The following is a 22,417-nucleotide window of genomic DNA, read 5'->3' on the forward strand; positions in this document are numbered from 1 at the left end:
TTTCAATAAAGGACTTAAGAAGACTTAAGGCTTTTTTTAGACAGTGCCTGACCTCTTATTTTTATCCTGTTTTTGTCTGCATGTCTTTGGGTGAGTGATGCATTTGTCCCACTTTTTGGACTGCAGTTATACTTACTCCTTTCTGTCCTGTAAAGCTCAAAGTGTCCCCCCAAAAAAGAAAATAAATGAATTCAATGATTGTAGCAAATTGCCCACTAACAAACACACATACTGGTGAATCTACTGTTTCAAAGCACACCAAAGTGAACATTTGACTTTAATTTAAATTTAAGAAATGTATTTTCTGAAATGGTGCTTTATAGTATGTGAGACCTTGTGTAATATGTATGCAGATGGCTGTAGAGTGTCTGCTTGAGGCAAGCCAAGAGGTGCTAAGGCATCAGGGGACAGCAGCCATGTGACCATGGTTGCAGGGATTGGTTTAGTGCAGATGTGACATCAGCGAGCCTCCCACTCCCTCCCTCCTCCCCTCTCTCTCCCAGACTCACTCTTCCTCTCTCTTCCTCGCTCTCTCTCTTCACCGCTCTGCTTTTTTTCCTCCTTTGCCTTTCCTCAGCATCCCCCCTCTCAGAGATGGCGTGTGTCGGCGCTGCTCGGACAGCCGGGGCCTAACGTGCACGCAGAGAGGACCCCGACCATCCCCCGATTTGCTGCATATTCTTCGGGTGTTTCCTCTTACTGTGTCCTCCACCGCTGCTGCTGCTGCCTCTAAGCTCTCCCCCCACCCCACCTCCCTGTGCGGGTGTCTGGGAGTTGGGCCCTTGGGGGTAGAGGGAATCAACATCGTGCTTCGCTGGGGAGCTGTGCAGAATTAGCTATGCCCTGCCCTGACATCCTTTGACCGGCTGGATTTCTCCATTTCTGTCCACCTGCGCAGCGGAGGGCAACATAGGATGAAAATCTGCAATCATGATGCAAGGTAAATGATCTGTGCACTCCTTTATCTCCCATGTTTCCCCCCTGCGTCCTCCTCCTGCCCTCTTGTGTCCTGCTGGGCCATTAAAGCTGCTGAATCCAGTGATGTGATCTGTCGTAACATGAGGACCTTTTAGCTGAAATGAGCTACATGCACAACCAGTGTGACAATGTCGCTGTGAGTGTGTGATGTTGTTCGTGACAGATTCAGAGACAATGTGGGATAGAGCGAAGGTGTGTGAGGTGTTGGTATGTAAAGGAAGAGCAGTGTAGTCCTGCACCTGCCAGTGTGTGTTTGCACGTGTCTACATGTCTCTGTGTGCATGTGAACATTACAGTTCTGTCTTTAGTTGCACACCCAGGCTATGTCATGTAATTATGTTTTTTGGGGAGTCCAGGAAGCTGCACTCATTCACCTCTGCTGATGATATCTTAACATATCAATAGGGCAGGTGATGCTTGAACCATCTGGTGCCTGTGTTTCATATAGTGAGGTAAAGGCTGATATGCCAAAGTTAACTGTGGTGGAATGAGCTAAAGTACATCGTAACTATGATGAAGGAGCTGAATCATAGATCTAACCCTCCATGACAGATGCTGGGCCTTTCCCATCCATTAATGCCAACGTGGTAATGGAAGTTAGCTATTATTAGCAAAAGGCCTGCAGTCAGCATACCATGATGTACTCAGTTCACGAGCTACACAACAACACAGATATGATGTCACATGCTTATCATGGCCCCCGTTAGCCACACGTGCAATGCTAATTGCACAGTATAGGCTGTCAGGTGTACATAGTGACATTCAGTGCATGTTATTTGGACTCAAACATAGCTGCAGTACATGTGCTGCCATGACAACCTTTTGTCTATGCATATGGCCTTATCATCGCTATAACAAAATAACTAAATGCAGTATCTCATGAACATGCACGGTTCAACATTAATGCTTTTAGTCGGTCAAGTGGGTCAAAAATCCACTTGAAAGGGTCAGTTTTTACTTGCCAGTATACAGTATAAATTGTTTTATTTAATGGCAGTCAGTAAATGACAACAAAGCTCTAAAGGCCCAGACACACCAAACCAACATCGTAGAACTAGCAGCAACAAAAGGTGACTTCACATTGCCAGCAAGTATGTTCTGCACCTGCGTGAGAGGTAATAACTCTCCATACCAGCAGACGGTGGTAGTCTGAGATCGTCACCCAAAAAGGGAGACCGGAAGACCTTCTTGACACTAATTAGCCAGTCAGCACAATCCATTGTTGAAAGATCAAAGCATATTTACTATGTACCAATGAACAACAACACAAACCGCTCGGAAATATTTCTGCTTAAGAGTTCATTGGATTAAAATAAAGAAAAAAATCATTACTTACATAACAAGTTTGTTTCGGCCTCACTCCTTCTTGACTTTCACTCTCTGATTCATTTCCTCATACTTACATTGTCTGTTCTGGATAAAAAACAATGCGGTTAATTCATTATTACCCCTTGCTAGAATGGGCGAGTAAGTTAGATTTTCAAGCCTATTATGGCAAGTCTAAGATGCAAACGACCCCTTTTTGAACTACTGGCCGATAAGATTTATTAACTGGGGTTTGACATGTGTCCATGGTCCATACAAGTGTTTTGCATGCTTCAGTCCCATAACTTCAAATCATTGACCCAAGTACCAAAGTATGGTGTTGGTATGTACATTTCATTTGTACATTTCATACATATCATATCAGCATTTCTGAAGAGACATAATGTTAGTCCTGCTTACTTTTATATGACCTGACTGACTGTCATCTGGACATGGAGTGGATAGTGGACAGCTACCTCCTGGAAGAGATGGCTGCCAAGCTGCAGACCAGACCAATGAACAACAAAAACGATTAGCGGTATTTCCAGTGGCGATTGTGCTACCACAATCTTGTGTTTTATGCCAAATCTCTCTTTTCTTTCCGTAACCAAGTGGTTTTTGTGCTTACACATAATCACACATTAATCACTGTGATGCTGAAACGTAAAGTTTCAGTGTATTCAATGCATAATAACATACCAATGGTACATATTCGTGGTTTGTAGAAACATACAATGATAGCATTTTTTCTGGCATCAAGAAGTGATAGATACTTAACACCAGATTTCGTTCTTTCCAGGCAGCCGCTAAATGCAGTTTATGACAGGACTGTATGAAAATCAACGTACCACAACTTGAAACCTTCTTGAGATAGGCGATAAATTGCTGGGAACACTTAGACAAGAGGATGCACAATGCATCATCAGACCACATTGTAAAGCCAATTAGAGGGTGGGCTGAGAAGCTTGACATCATGGAAAAGGGCTGAATTACAGTATTATATAAATTATAAGTATGAATTGGTAGAAGACAGAAGTGGGTGGTGGTAATGTGCCATTTGTTTATTTGCCAACTGCCAAGGACAAGGTTTTTTCTACAGTTTAACTCAATCAAAATAAAATTAAATTAAAATAAAGGTCAAAACAACAGCAAAAAGAATAAAATGCTGTACTTACAGGAAACATACATGTGCTCACATTTTTTGGTGTAGCATTTAACGTGGAATCTATCAAGCCGATTCTTATTCTCAGTTAGTCTTGGCTGTATCGCTTTTGTCGATCTTATTTAATTCAGACCACCTCTCTATCACGGAGATGTGGTGTTGTTACTGTTGGTGTACTAGATGTAGGTGTGTAAAGAATTTTCACACCTATGCACAACTGATAACCGGCATGAATAACTGACAGCCTGTCCGTTTTAGGAATGTAAGAAAACTGTGGGACACACTCTTTTTAAGCAGTGAAAGGAGGGACTAGATCAAGCAAGTTCATTTTGTCTTCTTATTTTTGATTATTTACTCTGTTTCTTTTCTATCTGATAGAAAAGAAACAGAACAAATAATCGAAATAATCAAAAGGAGGGACTGTTTAGAGACGTCTTCTTGCAGGTTTGCTCAGATATTTGTTGGAAACTCCATCATCAGAGATTTGAGAGGCAGCTCCTGAAAATGAGCTACCCAGAAATTCAAACCTCGAGGATAAACAGTCAGAAAGTTAAACTTTGAGGTTCATTCTTGACCTTAGAAATAATAGTTTCACAAAATAAAGTCAGGCACTCCTTGCAACATTTCATTTGGAGCTTTCAGTCACATCTTATAGCCTTCATCTGCAGCTGCAGTTTGCTCAGCTGTAAACTCCATCCATTGAGAATTTACGCAAAGAAGCAGACTAAATTAAACTCAGTTTATAGCAAAACCATTAAAGGAGAAGTAAGTAGGGTTTATTGGCCTCTAGGGGTGAGGGTTGGCGATTGCAACCAGCTGAAACTTATCCTGGTTTGGCTTTCTTCTGTGTTTATTGTTCAGAAAGTTTTTAACCGGAAGCCAAATTAGCTGCAGAGGCCTCCTCCTCTCCAAAACAAACACACCAGATGGTTAAAACCAATAATAACATTAAATAAAGAAGTTTCATGTTAAAAATTTTTTTTTTTGTTTTTTGACTCATCACGGAGGGGCTGCTTAAAAACAGTGGCTGACGCGAAAACATCAAACACGAATGGCCCCATCTGGAGCCACTGTTTGGTTTGATCAACCTGACTTTTGACAGTTTGGGGCAGAAACCAAGGGAGGAACTGGACCTCTTATAACTGGTCAGTGTCAGCATGATCATACCCACGTAGACCTCCTTGTACCTCGATTGACAGTAGTTGTTAAAACAGAACAAGAAGTGTTTCTGTCTTTATTGACAATATTGAAAATGAAGGAATGTCTTCATTTCTCTCGTCTGTTCTGTTGATGTGTGATGCTTTTGAAATGGCAGTTTTGTAATGTCATCTGGGCCTAACCTCACTAGTGTGGCCAAAGCTGAGCTCATACATTAATCAGTGGTGAAGAAAGTCCAGCTCTCAGTGGTTCATATTGTGTGCAGGATTTATAATGTGTGAGTGGCAGTTAATATTTGCATGTGTGAAATAAAATGACGTACTTGTGAGCACATTATATCATGCTGGCAACTGATGACATAAATGTGACGCCATATCAACCGCAAATTCAAAGGAAAAGAATAAAAAGCCATTCTTATTTTCAGGTTATACACAAAAGAAAATATATTTTTGCATTATATTCCACTTCTGCCAAATATATCCCCAAAATCCTACAGACTACGTCTTTAGATATACTGTTAAATGAGTGTTGGGCTCTTCTCAGGCAAACTTTGTATATGGGTTAGAAAAGCAGCAGTGCGGTCAGTCTGCTTGTGCTCCCTCAGTATGTATTCAGCATGTTTTGCACATATTAATGTCAGGATTGATTCTCTACTTTAACTCCTTATCACACAAGACACGTGCAGGTTAGAAGTGGACAGAAGGCTCGCTGTTCAGAGCTGTCTTCACTGATAAAGAGCCATGATGCAGGAATAATCTGTGCTATTGAGCAGCCCAGCTAGTTACTAATACATCACAGGCCCTGACATGTCCTTCAGTACCCGGGAGAGCTTCAGTGCCGCCCAGTGCAGTGCCTTCACATTTGTAGTATTCATTAGCCTTATTATTTTGATATGAATGTGATGGTTCACCAAATCAATGACTCAATATTTATTTTGATTTCAGAGTGCATTTGGTTTACTTTTCCTCTGTCCAGACTTGCAAACAGAAAATAAATAATCAGTACTGCACCCTATCTAGAAATGCATAAATAACTCGGCCATCGTCAATCTTAAATGTCTGTTAAAGGTTTTTGTTTTTTAAACACTTTCCACAAATTACAAAAAGAGATGATAAACATAGAAGACAACAAACTGAGCTGCCTCTGAACAGCACAAAATGTTCATCCATCCAACTGTCCATCACATGTGTCCCTGTTGCTCTTGTATGGATGCGAGAATCAACTGTGCTTTTTTTCTCTTCTGTAACACTGTTATGCAAACCAGTCACATGTCTCTTCTGGAAGAAACATGTTCCCAAGAACAGCCAATACACGAAAAAAGACAAAACTATACTTTAGCCACTAGGGAATTCAGCTGTTGGTCATTTTCTTGCAGTGCTTGCTGTTTTACAAATTTTGTAAACTTTCAAAAGTATCATACAGGGTACGCACTGATTATAAACAAATTTCTATGACATCTTTAACCTGAGCGAAGCAGGAGGATTGTCCATATTAGTCAACTCATTACGCTCCATTAAGTCATAAAAAAATGTTTCTAACGACAACTCAGTTTGCAGGCTCAATTGGTCACAGAAGTCTACAATTACATGGGATCATATGAGTGCCATAAAAAAAGAAAAAAAAGGAAATAAAAGCTGGAAAAATAAAGATAATTAAATAAAAGAAAAAATAAATGTATAAACATTAAGACAAAAAAAACATTTATTCATTTATTTTTATTATTTGTTAAATTGTTAGTTCATTTGTTTCCATATATATTTCTTTATATATTTAAGAAGAATTTATATTCAGTTAAACTTTTGACTTTTGTTTTTTTGTATACATTTTAAAAAATGCATTTATTATTATTATTATTATTATTATTATTTGTATCCCTTTATTTTCCTTACTCCTTTTTCCATTGCTTTTTCTATTCCTTGAAGGGCCAAGCTTTCAGTCAGCAGGCTTTGAGTGGGTCTTCCTGGCCAGGTTGAGTATTCAGTTCTTGCACACATGAATCCTGCTTGGGTGGGGGCATATTTTTTTTATTAATTTTTTTTAAAAAAATGTATTAATTTCCTGCCTTATCCTTCTCAGATTTTTTCTTTTTTATGGCACTCCTATGACTCCATAAATTTCATTGTCTCAATCCTCAAAATCATAAGTTTATCATCTTCTGTTTTAGGCATGGCTCTATTGATGGAAATGCCCGTCTGTCTGTGGTCAGTTGGTCTGGGCTTATGGGAAAAATGTTTTTAGTTAGTTTTTTGTTTTTGTAGTTTTTCTTTAGTGTTTGTTGATACGCACTGTTAGCCAGTGACACCGCGAACCAGAAATAAAACACAGATGAAGCATTACAAGACAATTCCACCTGGAAATACTTACTTGTGCAGAAACCTTTAGGCTTTTCACTGTATTATGCCCTTTTTGGTTTGTTGTCCCAGTGGTCCTGATTGGAGCTGTGTGGTGCCAGCCGTCAGTGCTGCAGGGGTCTTGGCACCCAGTTTGGCTGACGGCTGCTGCTGTAGTAGATCTCTCACCACTCTCCTTCCCTTGAATCCTGCTAATGAAGTGGGCGCATTGATCAACATTGTGTTCTTTTTCCATTTTATAAAGTCAGGGAGTGGACACTTAAGGGGATTGTATCTGCGCTGCCTCATTTTTTTGTGGAGGCTTTATTCAGATGGCAGGATGTTTGTTTTTTGGAGTTTACTCTAGTCTTGTTACTGTACATCAGCCTGTTACTCCTCTGTGTTATTTCCTTTAACTGTATTTTAATGACAAGATAGTTAACTTTATATAGGGCTCTAAAGCATTAAATAAATTTTTAATAATGTCGTTCTCCCTCTCTCTGCACTAGGACTGAAAAACCGAACAAGGAAGGCCCTGGGCTTACGAAAGAGAGACAAGGATACAGATGCAGCGTGAGTTTGCTCAGACACACAACACAGTTAACCTGCCAACTTTTGAACTTTGAGAATGTGAATGAAAAGAGCTTGGTATCAAATTGTACTTTACTTGAAAGTTTCTATTTCATGCTGCTTGATATTACACTCCACTACAGTTCAGGGGGATACTTGTACTGCACGTTTGTGTGACGGCTGCAGTTAGTAGTTCTGCAAATATTTTACATGCAAATATATAATCATCTTGTTTAATATGATGCACTTTAATAGATTAAACTCCCCCAACAACTTGTGAAATATTTAAAATCAATTCATCCTCTTGATGCATCAACAACAACAATCAAATAATTTGAAATGTATAATATAACAATTAATCCCACCCAAAGCAGCCAAAAAATGGTACAGGCCAAACTGTGTCTCTAGCACGAGTAGGAAAACTGCCAAATATTAGTTATTTGATATGTATGATATGTTTGATCAAATATGTTTTGTTTTTTTTTACTCATTCTCCGATGATATAGTTCTTGAGTTCCTTCAGATTTTGCCAATTTGAGGCTATTTTATTTATGCAAGGTTCTTGCACCCACTCATGTGTTTATATTTGTCAAAGTAAGGATAAAACCTCAAATATTCTAACGGCAATAGTCTAATTATATAATTTTTTTCTTTTTCCTTGTTGCTTCATATAGGAGTTCACCTGACAAAGACGGAACTGGAAGTGGAAAGAAAGGAAATGTAAGTGCATTTTACCTTTTCAGTGAAAAAAGTGTGAATTTTCTTCTCTGTTGTCTCAGTTCTCAGAATTTTTAAAGATACAGTGTCGTTTAGCAGAGAATATTATCCGAATACGATGAGTAAGTGTTGACTGATAATTTGGACATTGTTACATACTACCTCTATTGATTCAAGGTGTATTAGAACACACTTTTTTTCTGCATAATTAGGAAAACTCCTGTTTATTGCAACTTGGGTCATATTTTTTCTTGGTTTCGGCCATGATTTCTTTTTTGTTATAACTCACCACAGTAACTGCTTACATCTTGCAACGTCATGACAACAAATCTGACTTACTTGTTGTCTTTTCATCATTCTCTCCTCTCCTCTCCTCCATGTTGTTGCTAGAAAAAGGCCAATGGAGCACCGAATGGTTTCTATGGGGAGATTGACTGGGGCAGATATGTAAGTATGCACAGCCTACTCCTTGTTTTTCTTAATACTCTTACTTTTTGATGTTTCTGACTTTGCAGAAATGCTTACTGTGCTGTGGCACAATCAGTGTCATGTCATCTGCTGGGTTTAAAATACCGAATAAACGGTGAGAAAAGACTGATAGCTGCATATTCTGTGAGTCAGCAGGAGCTTCAGGCGGGAGGCTGACCATCTCAGGCAAGACATCTGTGAAATCTGATCTGCATTTATATGCAGAGCTTTTCACAGGGAAGAGTTTACCTCTGTTACAGTGTGTGACGGACTGGAAACGACTGTCACCTCCCTCCTCTCTTTTTCCAGGCCTCTCCTGACGTGGATGAGGAGGGCTTCAGCCTCCGGCCCGGCGACGAGGGCGATGATATCCTTTCAGTGAAGAGAGGAAGCAGTCCTCAGACTCTTGTCCTCCAAAACCATTGAGCTGTTTGGCTGAGTGACTCATTGGATGAGTGCTTCTCTGCATTAAATAGGCCAAATCAATAGTGCCTCCCTGTCTTGCCACGTCACATGTGTATGTCCCTGCAGCTGCAAAAAAAAAAAAAAAAAAAAAAAGGAAAGGAGCAGGAGGGCAGCCAGGGAGACACATTACACTCAGATTGGCTTTCCAGTTGTCTCTGAGTCACAGTTGTCATTATCAGCTGACCCCGCAGTTCTCTGGTATCTTTAGTTTTGGCTCCTGCAGGTGTCAGCAGCTATAAGTTTTAAATGGATTCATAGAGAGCTGGAATCATGGAAACTTCCCTCAAGCAGGATGATTTAGCTGAGACAGAGCAGACAGTTACAGAAGGTGTAACAGTTAACTGGGAGGTAGCAGACATAGACACAGAGCGAACATCACAATCCTCAGTTGAGACGCATTCATTTTAAGTGAATTCAACCCCCGCCTGACCATTAGTATATGAATGTCTCGCCCCATGCTACCATGAAGCTGTGAAAACAAAAATTTCTCACATGCCTCCATGAATGTAGAATCAAAAAACAGAGGTTCAAGGATGGCTGTCACGATCAAAGACAGCCTGGAATAAAATTCTGACAGTGTCAGAAATGTGGGATGAGAATCCCACTGTGCGACTGCTGTAACCAACTACATCTACTAACCAACCAATTGAAATGCAGCATGAAATGATGCGCTGATCAGTGCGACACTGTTAAATGATAGTAAGTGGTAATACTTATTTCGAGGTCTTGCTGCAAAATTGCCATGCCAAGATAGCCCCAGCAACCGCATCCACATTCTCCTCCTCCTCCTCCTCCTCTTCAGGCTTTATTCAACACACTTTAATGCAACAATAGCATTCGATTCATGTTTTTTAAAATTTTTCTCTTACCAATACAGCGGTGTAGATGGATGACGCCAACGACGTTTTGGTCTTGCGTATAGATGTTGATGGACGTTGGTCGTAACTGGCGATTCAGTTGGTGATGTCATAGTACAGTCTGCATACTTCAGACCTGATATAGTAACCACGTTCATTAAGATCCATGTTGCAGAGTGTAGCTTGCACTTAATTTATAAGATTGCGAAAATCTCACAGTCTGCGGGAGGCTTTACACAAACAAACTAACTGATGGAGGCAGTGGTAGACCGGCAAACTCCACTGATTTTTACATCAGTGGAGTTTGAAGAGAGCATTGGTAAGATTCGCTTTTATTTCAGTTTCACTTTGCAAAGAGAAGCACTGAGCATATGACTGAATTGATGAGACTTGGATTATACTGTACGAGATGTGTGAGAGTTTGTCAACATTTTTTGAAGAGTTTTGCTGTTGTTAAACACTCCCTGACTTCAAATCATCAAGAATTTTATCAGTGTTTTAATTCTTCGTTTGCTGGAGTCATGCAAGAAAAACAAAGATTTCTTTATGAATTCAACGTAATAGTGAGTTGTGCGGGTTGGGTAACTGATATACAAATGTTAATTTGTGGGTGAAGTATTCCTTTAAAAGAATGTGTCATCTTTAAATGCAGTAAACGATTGAATTAGCCTCCTTCATTCACATTGTCTTTCACTTATTCTGTTTTGTCCTTGACTGATGTTCACCATCTTCCAAAGGAAAGCACTTTTTCTCCTCCAGCGACTCCGAAGACGACGAGGACAGCAAGAAAAAGTTCAAAATCAAGATCAAGCCACTGGTGTCAGACAGTGCCAAGTGTGTCCCTCCATCTATGGACGAGCTAAAAGCCTCAGTGGGAGGCCTGGCACTCTCTCCATCTCTGGTGAGCACTTCTGATCAGCACTCTTGTTCTGCTATACAGCACTGAAGGGCGCAAATCACATACTCTCACACACTGCAGTTTATATATGTATAAGGCTGTTGAATTCGGTCTTACACTGTCTGTGTTTGTCTCTTCTTCTCACTTATCTGCTGTCATCTTGTAGAAGAGAAGTCCGGTAAGCCTGTCATTCATTTTCACATCTGTGTCACCAGCAACAACGATTGCACGGCATGAATTCTCTTGGAAGTGCTTGAGAAAGTCCCCCTCCCGTGTTAGACAGTTCAAAGAGTCTTTATGGCTTCACCCTTTTTTTTCTGCATGCAGTTCTGTCTCACCCTCTCTGCCGGTGTCCTTTCTAGGCCCTAGATGACCTCACTTCTTTTTGTTGACTTTTTTTTGTTCAGCTACAGCTTTACTTGAACCTGTCTGGCAAAGCATCTGTGTTACATAATGCACAGTAAACATAACACACACACGAAGCTGCAGACCTATCGATTTGGTCTCAGTGGAGCTTTCGCGCCGAGCCAACTGCCACATTAAACTCGGTGCGTGTTGGTCGTATTGTGCTCGTGATCTAGAGGGTGTTATGGCTCATGTTGCATTATTAAGGCTTTGCGGTGCAAGTAAAGAGGTGCGATGTGTGCAGTTTTAGTTGGTGTCCATTTGACTGATTTGTCACCCACTCTCTGACCCAGGTCTGTTCTCTCTTCCTTTTTGCTGGTCTCAGAGACGCAGCCCGGTGAGTTTCTTACACCATCTGCTGGCTGTTTCAAAGTCGACAGCCTGATACACTGCTTCCTTATCTCTGCTGCCAGACCCCTTTAAAAGACATATTTTTTCAAATGCAGAAAGTAGAAGTCTACACAGCAAAATAAGAATAATCCATCTGAGTCCATCATGATTTAGTGCTAAGTTTACATTTTTTATTTTCCTAAAACTAGTGAAAAATATGAATCGGCTGTGATAAAAAATGTTTGCATGTCCAATGCAAATCAACTCATTAACATGGACATATTTTCTTCTCATGACTAATGTGATGTGCCTGCGTTAAAAAAATTATATTTTTAATAAAGAAAAGAAAAATGTCTTATAAATCTAAAAATATCGATCTAAATGGAGCAATAAAATGATTTGAGATGGATGTTTGTTTGTGGTGTACACTTTCACAATGTAATGTCTGACTATATTCTCATTTTATCTTTTGTTTGGATTCTGTCTTTTACAGGGGCTGATAAAAAGGAATTTGTCTTGTAAGTACTCCTATTGCTAACAAATTTTGCAAAAAGGAAAAAAATGCTAATATAATAACAATGACAAACATTCTCATGATTAGCAGCTAGTAGCATTTTAGTTTACCGTGTTAGCATGTAAACTTTTGCTAATAAGTGCAAAACGCAAGTGTACAAGTGTAACTGGCTGATGGGAATTTCATTAATGTTGCTCATGAACCAAAATAATAAAAACTTTATTTATATAGCATCTTAAAAATCTCTTCAAAAAAGGGCTTTGAAAGAGAAAAACAAATATCAAAAATGTCAATACGAATAGATACAAATACAAATAAAAAGAAAGAAAGAAGTCACTGATTCTGTGAGTATATTACCTCAGGCAAGTCATACAAAGCCGAGGGACTTCCATGGCAAAAGCCCAAAATGTAAAGAAAGGAAACTGCAAACTGGCTCAAACAGGGCCAACTTTTCTGCTGTATAGCTTGGGGCCAGAGCCAGACATGGTTTGTAAGACACCTAGTATTAGTAAATATTAGTCAGTAATAGTAAGTATTGGACAGAAAAAAAAAAATTTTTCTCTTGATGAAAATATCATCATTCACCTTTCACCTTCCCCGAGTGGAAGATAAATGTCTGTTTAAAATTTCATGGCAATCCATCAGATGGTTGTTGAGATATTTCAGTCTGGATCAACTGTCAGGCCGACATTTCCATCCCTAGAACCACGCCCATATATCGCCTATGAATAAGCTTTTAGTGATGTTTTAAATAAAAAGTGCAATAGTTGAGTTGTTGCTGTTTCTCTCAGGTGAAGAGATTGCCAGACCCAGACGCTCCACCCCCACACCAAGTCCTGCCCCTGAGACGCCAAGGTCTGTCCAATTGTATGTTATTGGTGCTACCACGGATAGAATAATATAGGTTCATTAATTTGTTGTTTTTGGTGTGTTTCCTCCTGCAGTGAAAGGCTGTCGCAGAACGTTCCTTCCTTTTTTGGGCTGCCTTCAGAGACCAAATATGCCAGATACGATGGTCTGTCCCCTACCCATATGACATAACATCAGTTGATACTAAGGATGTCATGTAGCACATGACAAAATGCAAATATTATTTTTGTAAAAAAAAAAAAAAAAAAAATCACATAATGATAATTGAACCCTTTTAAAGCTGGTGCAACACCAGTTTTCTTTTGCTGCTTTCAGACACTTTTCACAGGTCTTTAAAACTGAACTTTGAGCAAAATGCAGTTTCTTTCAAAAACATGGGAAAAAGATAATTAGCAACTTGGTAAGAAATGTTCTACCAATTGTGAGAAATTTGTAGATTTAAAAAATTATTTTTTTTAAAAGGTTGGGAAAAATATCAAGGGAAAATACGTTTAAAATTATGCTCCAAAATTATTCTTTTTTTTCTTCCTTTTATTTATTTAATATCAATTCAATATATGTATTTATTATTTATTTATTTTCTAATGTTAGGGTAATTTTCTTGTACTTTTTTACTAATTTCTTGTGATTTTTGGGGGGTCATTTCTTCTTTCGTTACTCTGCCTTTTCCCCATGTTTTTGAAAGAAGAACATGACAGGAAGAACAGACCCCTTAGGTTCCTGGACCTCACTTTGCGAATCACTGATGTAGCATGTGCAGTTTACAGAGGTCAATTTTCTGTGTTGTTATCCAATCACAGTGGTCCCCACTGACGTATGGGGAGAATCAAGACCACCGTCAGAATCACAGCTGAGCAGAAGTTTCCCAACAGGAGGTGAGCTGGCATGAATGGCTGCAGTTACATGCACCCCAATACTCCCCTACGATTCCAAACTGACAATATTCTGAATTTGATGTGGGTCATGTAAACAGTTTATTCCATTTAAATGTTCTGAATTAGTTTTCCAAATTTAGCATTTTCTGATCAAGACGTGGCATTACATTAAGACATATGCTGGTATTATTCAGGTTTGAGCATTATATTCAATATTGGAATATTGTCTTTTTTTTTAAGTTTGTGCAAAAATCTGACTATTTTGTGGATGAAAACATCCTGAAAGATCCTCAGTAACATCAGTGTATGTCTGAAGTGTTGTACTCTGTAGTGCTGACTTGTCGTCCTTGTTGCAGCTCCTCCTCCACTTCCTCCAAAAAACATTCCATCAAGAAGTCATTATGGCTATCCTTCAGACTCTGCTGGTAAATTTAGCCTTAACAACATTATTTATCAACCATATAGTTTAATCCCATCAGAACTTTGATCTAAATTCTCCCTCCAAATCTTTGCAGCTGACCTACCCAATGGAAGGGCAGCTCGCAGGTCTGCTCCCATCTACCTGAACGTCCTGTCCCCCGCCTCTTACCGAGGCTCCCCTGGCCCTGACCTGGACGACGTGTTTGGCCCCATGGACCTCACCCGCACCAGTGAGGACACAGTGTCACCCAGATGGGTTACATTCACCAATGACAGACCCCCGCCACCTGATGAACCCGCACCCCCTCCACCACCGGACTCTCCTCCTCCGGACACGCCCTCGTCCACCCCCTCCACCCCCTGCCTCTCTCCAGGACCACCACCAAATGAGCCCCCGCCTTCGCCGCCACCATTTTCTCCTGGATCTCCTCCTCCTTTCACGCCTCCGGAATCACCCCCCTCCATCGTGCTTGGACCTCCTCCTCCGGATGAACCAGCCCCTCCCCTGCCTCCCGACTTCTCCCCATCTAATTCGCCCCCTGTATGCTTTGACGATGAGGCGATCGATGAGGAGGTGCTGCAGTTTGCGGAGTTCTCATCGTCCCCTGCCCCCATCAGCCCTGTGCCCCCTCTGCCAGCGGAGCGGAGGTCTCCTCGGACCGGAGTCACATCCCCTTTGGTCCTGGGGGGTGTGGGGGGAAAGAGGACTCCAGAGGGAGCGTACCTGAGAGATGATATCTCAGACTTTGTGGGTTCACCCAGAGAGCTGACACCGAGCTTCAGGGGCACGCCGCCTCCTCTCCCTCCAACCACCTACAGGTCTATTATGTCTTCCCCAGGACCCTACTCAGGCAGCGGTGAGTCCTCTCTGTCTAAATGTTTACAGTGCTTAACTGAGTTTTCACTAAGGCCCTCAACCGGGGTTACTGTTGTCAAGCCTATACAACTTTTACACCTGACACCTGTACTCATCATTAAGAGATATTCCAAAATAAATAACAGCATATATCTGGAATTATGGTTCTAAAATATCCAATGGAAGAAGTTCCATTCTTGTGAACGCTGTATCTAAAAAAATACCTTGAGGGAATTTGTTCAAATTGAGCACAAACATCCACTTTGAGTAAAGGATGGTAATGGTACATCTGCCTCATTCTTGTGAACACAATATCTCAAGAACTCTTAGAAGGAATTTCTTTATGTTTGACATAAACTTAACATAAACTATCAAAGTTACTCTGACTTCTTGCAACATTTATCTACAACAATTCCAGAATTCATTTGTTAATTATGACAGAATTTCACACAGATGAGGATGAGGATAAATTGATGATTTGATGACTTTTTATAAACAAAAGGTCAAAGTTCAACTTCACTGTGATATCTAATGTTCTACAAAATACTTTCCAACGTCATAAGTAAGGAACAGAGGGGGAGATATTTGGTCAGATGCTAAGTTGGTGACACTGACCTTGGCTGCCCACCTTGAAACTGTGCTGACTGTAGATCCTCTTTGCTGCCAGGGGGAAGATGTGTGTGAAGCGTCCATGTTACATGGATGTAAACTGGAAGTGCAACTATAATGTGCAGAGGCATACAAATGATTCGATAGTTCTAATTTAAATTTTTTTTTTTTTTTAAATAAAATTTTTTATTTATTTATTTTTTTTAATTTAAATTAGCTTCTTGCCATTTTAACATTAACACAAAACACTGCATGACATTAAGTATGTTTGGAGCAGTATTTATTTATTTTTGTTTTTGAACTTCTGTGTGTCCTTTAGCTGGGAGTGTTTGAAAAACCAGCAACGTTTGAGGTGTTTTCTTACATGTTACTGAATGCATTAGCTGATTCTGTGAATTAATCAAAATACTTAAAATGTCAGTTTGACAACTTTGACAGTTTCATTTGTTTGTACTGGCTCTCTTCAAGCACTTTAAAACAAAAACAAAACAAAAAACAATTTCAGGAGATATTTTGGAGATAAAAAGTCACGGAGCACTCTGGCAGCACTACAGCACTGCAGACATGAGTGGAAATGTCTGAGCAGATGTTGAGTTACAATCTCTCTCACTGTGATCTGAAGGCAGTGCTAACCACAGACACTGGTATGTGCTTCAGGCCCTTCGTCCCCAGCTCGTCCCGCCACGCCTCAGTCTCGAGGCAGTCCGGTCCCTCCGCCTCCTCCTCCTCGACCGTCCTCACGACCAAAGCTGCCTCCAGGGAAACCAATCACAGACCTGGTACATGTCCTTTCATTTCCCTAACTCTCGTTTGTGTTTCAGTTCCTCTCCTTTGATGACTTTTCATTCTGATATTTAAATGAAATAGATGAAAACTAACTATTAAAGATAAGTTTGGTAATTTTCAGATTGGATCCTAGTTTCCCATGTTTTTATGTCTAACTGACTAATAGAAACAATTTAATAAATTAATTTAGTATTGAGCGACAAAACACATTAAAATAGAACATCAATTGTACACTATCAGTATCGTCCACTAACAGTGCTTGTCTTTTTTGGTAGCCTCTGATTGTTATTTTAAGCGTCTGAGTGCGTCTACATGGACATGAATAACCCTTTTATAATTGTGTTTTTGACGTATCCACTTTATGTGTTTTTTGCATGTAAACACCATAGTCCAATTATGAGAAATCCAAATTTTCTAGCTGGAGTAACTATGATGTATACACGGAATGTAAATAACCCTAATTTCTCTGTGCTCATGTAAACACCATTTTCCAAATATGATCATAACCGGTTTAAGCCTCATAACCAGGTCACTCATGTTCATGTAACCGCAGTCAGTACAGAAAGGATCTCTGCAGGTATAGACCTTTTGTTGAAAAGTAAGATTTTTTTTTTTTAAAGAAGAAACAGTCCCAAAATGACTATCCCCAAACCCACCAGACTTCATGCAAACACTGTAAAATAAACTTCATTCAAAGTTGACAGTAACAAAATAAAACTCACAAAAACTGTCTTGGTTCATATTTCCACTCTTCCAACAATCACCAGTTCTGGTTTGGTTTAAATAAACCTGTAATATACACACAGTTAGATGTGAAAATAAGCCGGCTCTTTACACGGTAGAATGATTGTTTCTAATTTTTATGTTATTGAAGTTAGGTTGGCAATTTCGGGGCTGTTTCTGGGAACAAAAAGGATCTTACTCTTCAACAACAATGCCAAATTATGTTGCGATCCTTTTCATAATGTTGTTCGACACTCAGAATAGCAATCTGAGCCTGCCAGTGACATAACAAGCAGTATTAGTGGATGGTGCAGTGTCTCTGAGTGGTTACATTGCAGCCTGTTCCGTGGCTGCTGCCGTCAGCCTTCTCACTCAGTACTGGACCTGTTTAAAAAAACTTGTCTCCATTAGTCAGTTAGACACAGAAAGGTGGGAAAATAGCATCCAGGTTAAAAAATACCAAACTTATTTTTTAATCCAATTGTTGTGTGCCGTCTCTAGTCTCGGCCCTTCAGTCCGCCGGTTTCAGGCAGCCCCCCACCTTTCGCCCCTCTGGCCCGGGCAGAAAGCTCTTCCTCCATCTCCTCCATCACCTTACAGAGTACAGCATCCACTCCGACCTTAGGAAAGGACCTCAACATGTCCTCAGCAGGTACATTACCAGCACGTCATCCTGCTCCTCTGGTTTTTCTTCAGCTTCACATCTCAGTCTGTATCCATGTCTTCTACCGCTCATCATCGTGTCCCTGCCTCACAGTCTTGTCCTTCTCCATGATTCTCTCCTTCTCATGTCTCTGCTCACTTAGAGGCCTCACAGCCTCTGGTATGGTTTGACCACGGCAGGTTTTATTTAGCTTTTGAAGGTGAGTCGAGCCAGAACGCTGCTGTAGTCCCACCAGTACATGGACTGTAAGCGCCTGCCCTCCTTTTATCTGCAGTCCTCCCCACATTCATGTTTACTGAGCCAGAATATTGCTGCCCATCCCATCCCATAGAATCTGGCTTTTAGATTGATTGTTGACTTTTGATTTTTGGCTTTTTTTGCTTTATACTCCCCTATCCTTTGTGTATAATCCAAAGCAGAACATTTTAGTGTAGTGAGAAGGAGCGGAGAAAATACACATTTTCTAAGTGTATTTTGTGTGTTTTTTTCAACAGGATGCTCCAGAGGACCCAGTCCGCTTACCATGGGACCCCAGGACACTCTGCCAGTGGCAGCTGCCTTCACAGAAACCATCAATGCCTACTTTAAAGGCGCAGACCCCAGCAAGTAGGCCCACACAGAATACAGAGACAGATGTTAATTTTGATTTTGTCAGGATGCAGAGTCTTTGTTCATAGACTAAAGCCCTGTTGGCACTGGACCAGTATTACCTGAGGACCTCTACCAATTTGTAACAATTGCACAGGTCGTCTGTGATCTTAATCCTGTGTGAATCTGCCATAACTTTTCATGGCAGAAAACAAAGTACAAATTCCACTGCAAATGACCCTCCATATGTTGCCACACACAGAGGTCATATGTTATAGATGTATATAAGTCCTGTAGCAAATGACATGGCAGTGATTTGGGGTTGTATTTTATTTTATTTTATTTTATTTTATTTTATTTTATTTTATTATATTTTATTTTCCCCAGCACCTCTTTTCTGCCTCTTTCCTGGTCAGGAATAACAGAGGCACTTACTAATGAAAGCTTTGACACATTTTTGGTGCAAATTCAGGAGACGCATTTGTAGACAGGGCAAGTTCAAATCGATCAGAAAAAAGATAAATCTCAAAACATGATGAGATGGATGACCTGTGACAATGTGTGGCAGAATCAGTTCTGTTTGTATAACCCACATTAGAAGAAAAAGAAAAGCTGCTCCACCAACTCATGTGACCAAATAGCTCTGGAACCTGAACTGACCCGTCAACACGAGATCCTTAGCCCAAACCAAAGACCAAAAACCAAATCCTATAACAGCCATGTGCTGTTAAAATAATTCAGTAAGACAACGTGCCAACAATTTTAAGGACATTTCCTAGATGTGAAACCAAGATAATACATTTTAAAAGACAGTAAGTCAGGAAATACAATTTAAATACCTGACTGAAGCTGCTCTCATGTTCCTGGTGGGGCAGAACACAGAGCTGACACCAAGTCAGAGGAGTAAAATGTGAAGAAAAAAAAGGAAAATTATTATTATTCTCAATGTATTTTTATGTATTTGTTATCCAGCCCCCGCTGTCTGACCTGCATGTTTTTTTTTTTCTCCTAGAACCAAACAAGGTAATAAGACAAAAGACAGTCTGTGTATTAGCTTTGTTGCAGGTTACCCGCTTGATGCAGAACTCTGATCACTGCTAGTGATGCTGTGTGGTTTTTTTCTGTTGTGTAGACAGAAGTTACAAGTGACTGTGTGCATCATGTCTGGGTAATAATGTCAGTAAATTCCAGTGAAATACAGTTTTACCCCTTGCGAATGTGCAGTATGAAACACAGACATGTATGGTAAATAGGGTCCCCTGGTAGAACTAGTCCCATGTGAATTAGGCTTAATAAAGTGAATACATTCCTGGCAGCTGCAAAAAGACTTTGCACTTCAGTTTTGACACTAAAGGGATTCTGGGAGTGTGTGTTTTTCTTTTGCGTCATCTCTGAGATCTGCCTCTTCTTCTTCACTCTCACTGTCCCAGATGTGTTGTGAAGATCACAGGGGAGATGGTGCTGTCCTTCCCTGCGGGCATCACCAGGCATTTTGCCAGTCACCCAACTCAACCCATCCTCACCTTCTGCATTAACAACTACAGCCGACTGGAGCAGGTCCTCCCCAATCCACAGCTGCTGTGCTGGTAAGAATAACGTCACAGGCAAACACAAACACCCAATAGTATCACTGGTCGTTGTTTTGATAATACACACATAAGTTAAATCAATCATGTACCTCTCCCTTCACAGTGATTCCACAACAGACAGTGTCGACACCAAGGAGTTCTGGGTGAATATGCCAAACCTGATGAGCCATCTGAAAAAAGTGGCTGAACAGAAGCCTCAGGCGACATACTACAATGTGGATATGATCAAATATCAGGTGTCAAATATCAATTTGTCTGCATATCTAGCTGATCTGACTATAGTGTCTATTCATTCATATGTGTGTTGAAATCTTTAAAAGCAACCTTAAAAAATTATTCAACCAGGATTTTGACAAGGACTGATTTATACACATTATTTACATTATTTTATACACTTACATTTCTGTATTTATTTTGTAAAACTTTATTCTATTAATATGTTATTTTATTATTATAAATACAATATATTTGTATCCTTCTTTTTTATTTAATTATGATGTACTTTTAATTGATTTTATCTAGTTTTTAGTTTCCTTTTATTTAATTATTTTTATTTTTATTTTTGTTGTTGCTGTTTTTATTATTGTTTCAATCTAGAATATCCAAACAGAATACTGTTTACATGACCTTACATGGCAATTTCAGTTTGATCGATTGACTAATATATAGATCTCACTGTCTTGTGTTTTGGTTTTTGCCAGGTGTCAGCAGAGGGGATCCAGTCCACTCCTCTAAACTTGGCGGTGAGCTGGCGAGGCGATGCCACCAACACAGACCTTAGAATAGACTACAAATACAACACAGAGGCCATGGCCGCCCCCGTGCCACTACACAACATTCAGTTCCTGGTTCCTGTTGATGGAGGCATGGCCAAACTCCAGGCAATGATCCCGCCCGCCACCTGGTAAGCACTCTTTGCACTCAGGAGCGGCTATAAGGGTTCAAGTTAGATGCTGTGTTGTAAGTTTTAAATGTGCATTTTGAATCAAAAATGCAGCTGTGGTCAAAAAGCTTCATATGTCTAAACACTATCTTTGGTAAACATAGGTAAAGGTCATCCATGTCAGCAAAAACCTCAGGCTTCAGACTATTCTGAATTCTCTGTTTCCAACATTTTTCTGCATTCAGGACAAGTTGGCATCAGTTCATGATGACGTCAAACTGCAGACCACTGTTAAAAACCAACAAACAGCAAAACTGGTTTGAGATTTACCAAGTCATTGCTGCGTTTCCAGCTGATTTTAGGCACCAAATGTGGGTGTTTATTTAATCTGTCGTTTTTTCAAGCTAGGATACCGCCACAAAAAGCTATTGTCTTTTATGTAGGTGTTACTGCATTTACAAAGGGAATTGTGCCCCCAGAGCCGTGTATTTTGAGCCCAAATGTGATCTTTTCCTTAACATAACCCACATTAACCACAGCGTTAATGAGATAGATGGATAGACAAATTGTTGTCAGTGCACACAATACAATGAAAATGGGTGGTTATCCTTGCAACTGCAAAGAGCAAAGAAAAAGAGAATTATTTCAAAATAAGTTAAACAAAATATAACTATAAAAAGCAAGTAAAAACATATAAAACAAAACAATGCACATTTGCCTACATGTTATATTGCACATTACACTGATGGGTGATACTATCATATTGCATGTAGAGTTCACAGTGTATTTAATAAAGTTCACAGTGTTTATACAGTGTTCATATTGAGTGCAGTAATGGCTCACTGATATTTATTTATTTTTTTATTTTTTGGTCTGTGATTCAATGGCTCTGAAACACTCTCCACAGGGAAACAGTTCAAACAGGTCATATCAGGGGTGGGATGAGTCATTTAAAATGCTGCATGCTCTTTTGAGGCAGCAAGTTCTGGTAATGTCCTTAAAGGAAGGAAGAGGGCAGCCGAGTATTTTTTTGGCGGTCGAAATGACCCTCTGGAGTGCATTTTCGTGTTCTGTGGAGCAACTCAGATGCAGACGGCTCTAGATAGAGCAGCAATAGAAGGACACTAGCAGTTTCTCAGCCAAGTTGTTCTTTCAAAAAATCCTCAGGAAATGGAGACACTAAGTATCTGTATCTGTAGTATTGATTAATATCTGTAGTTTGCAGAAATGTACAATACCAAAAAAAATTCTGACAACTGAGTTGCAAGCAGCAGGTGACTACAGGTATTCCAGCCCAGACAATATGAGGAAAATTGTGTTTTACAAAAGCATGTAAACATGTTCTTGTAGAAACCCAAAATACAAGTATGGACCTGACAATAAGAATCATAAGTCCC

General features: G+C 39.9%; 1 protein-coding gene across 1 annotated transcript in view; it reads left to right on the forward strand.

The window, feature by feature from the left end:
- Positions 1–531: 531 nt before the first annotated feature.
- The window catches only part of sgip1b (SH3GL interacting endocytic adaptor 1b), a 28,301-nt gene continuing 6,415 nt past the window's right edge, over positions 532–22,417 (forward strand). Inside the window, exons 1-19 of the mRNA XM_088085366.1 lie at positions 532–940; positions 7,443–7,506; positions 8,178–8,223; positions 8,611–8,667; positions 8,998–9,055; positions 10,736–10,911; positions 11,075–11,086; positions 12,137–12,161; positions 12,949–13,012; positions 13,102–13,172; positions 13,828–13,902; positions 14,259–14,327; positions 14,418–15,179; positions 16,445–16,566; positions 17,798–17,948; positions 18,455–18,566; positions 19,979–20,134; positions 20,241–20,373; positions 20,839–21,041. Coding sequence (XP_087941492.1) covers positions 931–940; positions 7,443–7,506; positions 8,178–8,223; positions 8,611–8,667; positions 8,998–9,055; positions 10,736–10,911; positions 11,075–11,086; positions 12,137–12,161; positions 12,949–13,012; positions 13,102–13,172; positions 13,828–13,902; positions 14,259–14,327; positions 14,418–15,179; positions 16,445–16,566; positions 17,798–17,948; positions 18,455–18,566; positions 19,979–20,134; positions 20,241–20,373; positions 20,839–21,041 — 2,366 coding nt within the window. The 5' untranslated portion in view covers positions 532–930. The remainder of the gene's footprint in view (positions 941–7,442; positions 7,507–8,177; positions 8,224–8,610; positions 8,668–8,997; positions 9,056–10,735; positions 10,912–11,074; positions 11,087–12,136; positions 12,162–12,948; positions 13,013–13,101; positions 13,173–13,827; positions 13,903–14,258; positions 14,328–14,417; positions 15,180–16,444; positions 16,567–17,797; positions 17,949–18,454; positions 18,567–19,978; positions 20,135–20,240; positions 20,374–20,838; positions 21,042–22,417) is intronic.

The sequence above is a fragment of the Plectropomus leopardus genome, chromosome 12 (assembly GCF_026936395.1).
Source record: "Plectropomus leopardus strain MGB_pleo_1.0 chromosome 12, ASM2693639v1, whole genome shotgun sequence".
NCBI classification, from domain to species: Eukaryota; Metazoa; Chordata; class Actinopteri; order Perciformes; family Serranidae; genus Plectropomus; species Plectropomus leopardus.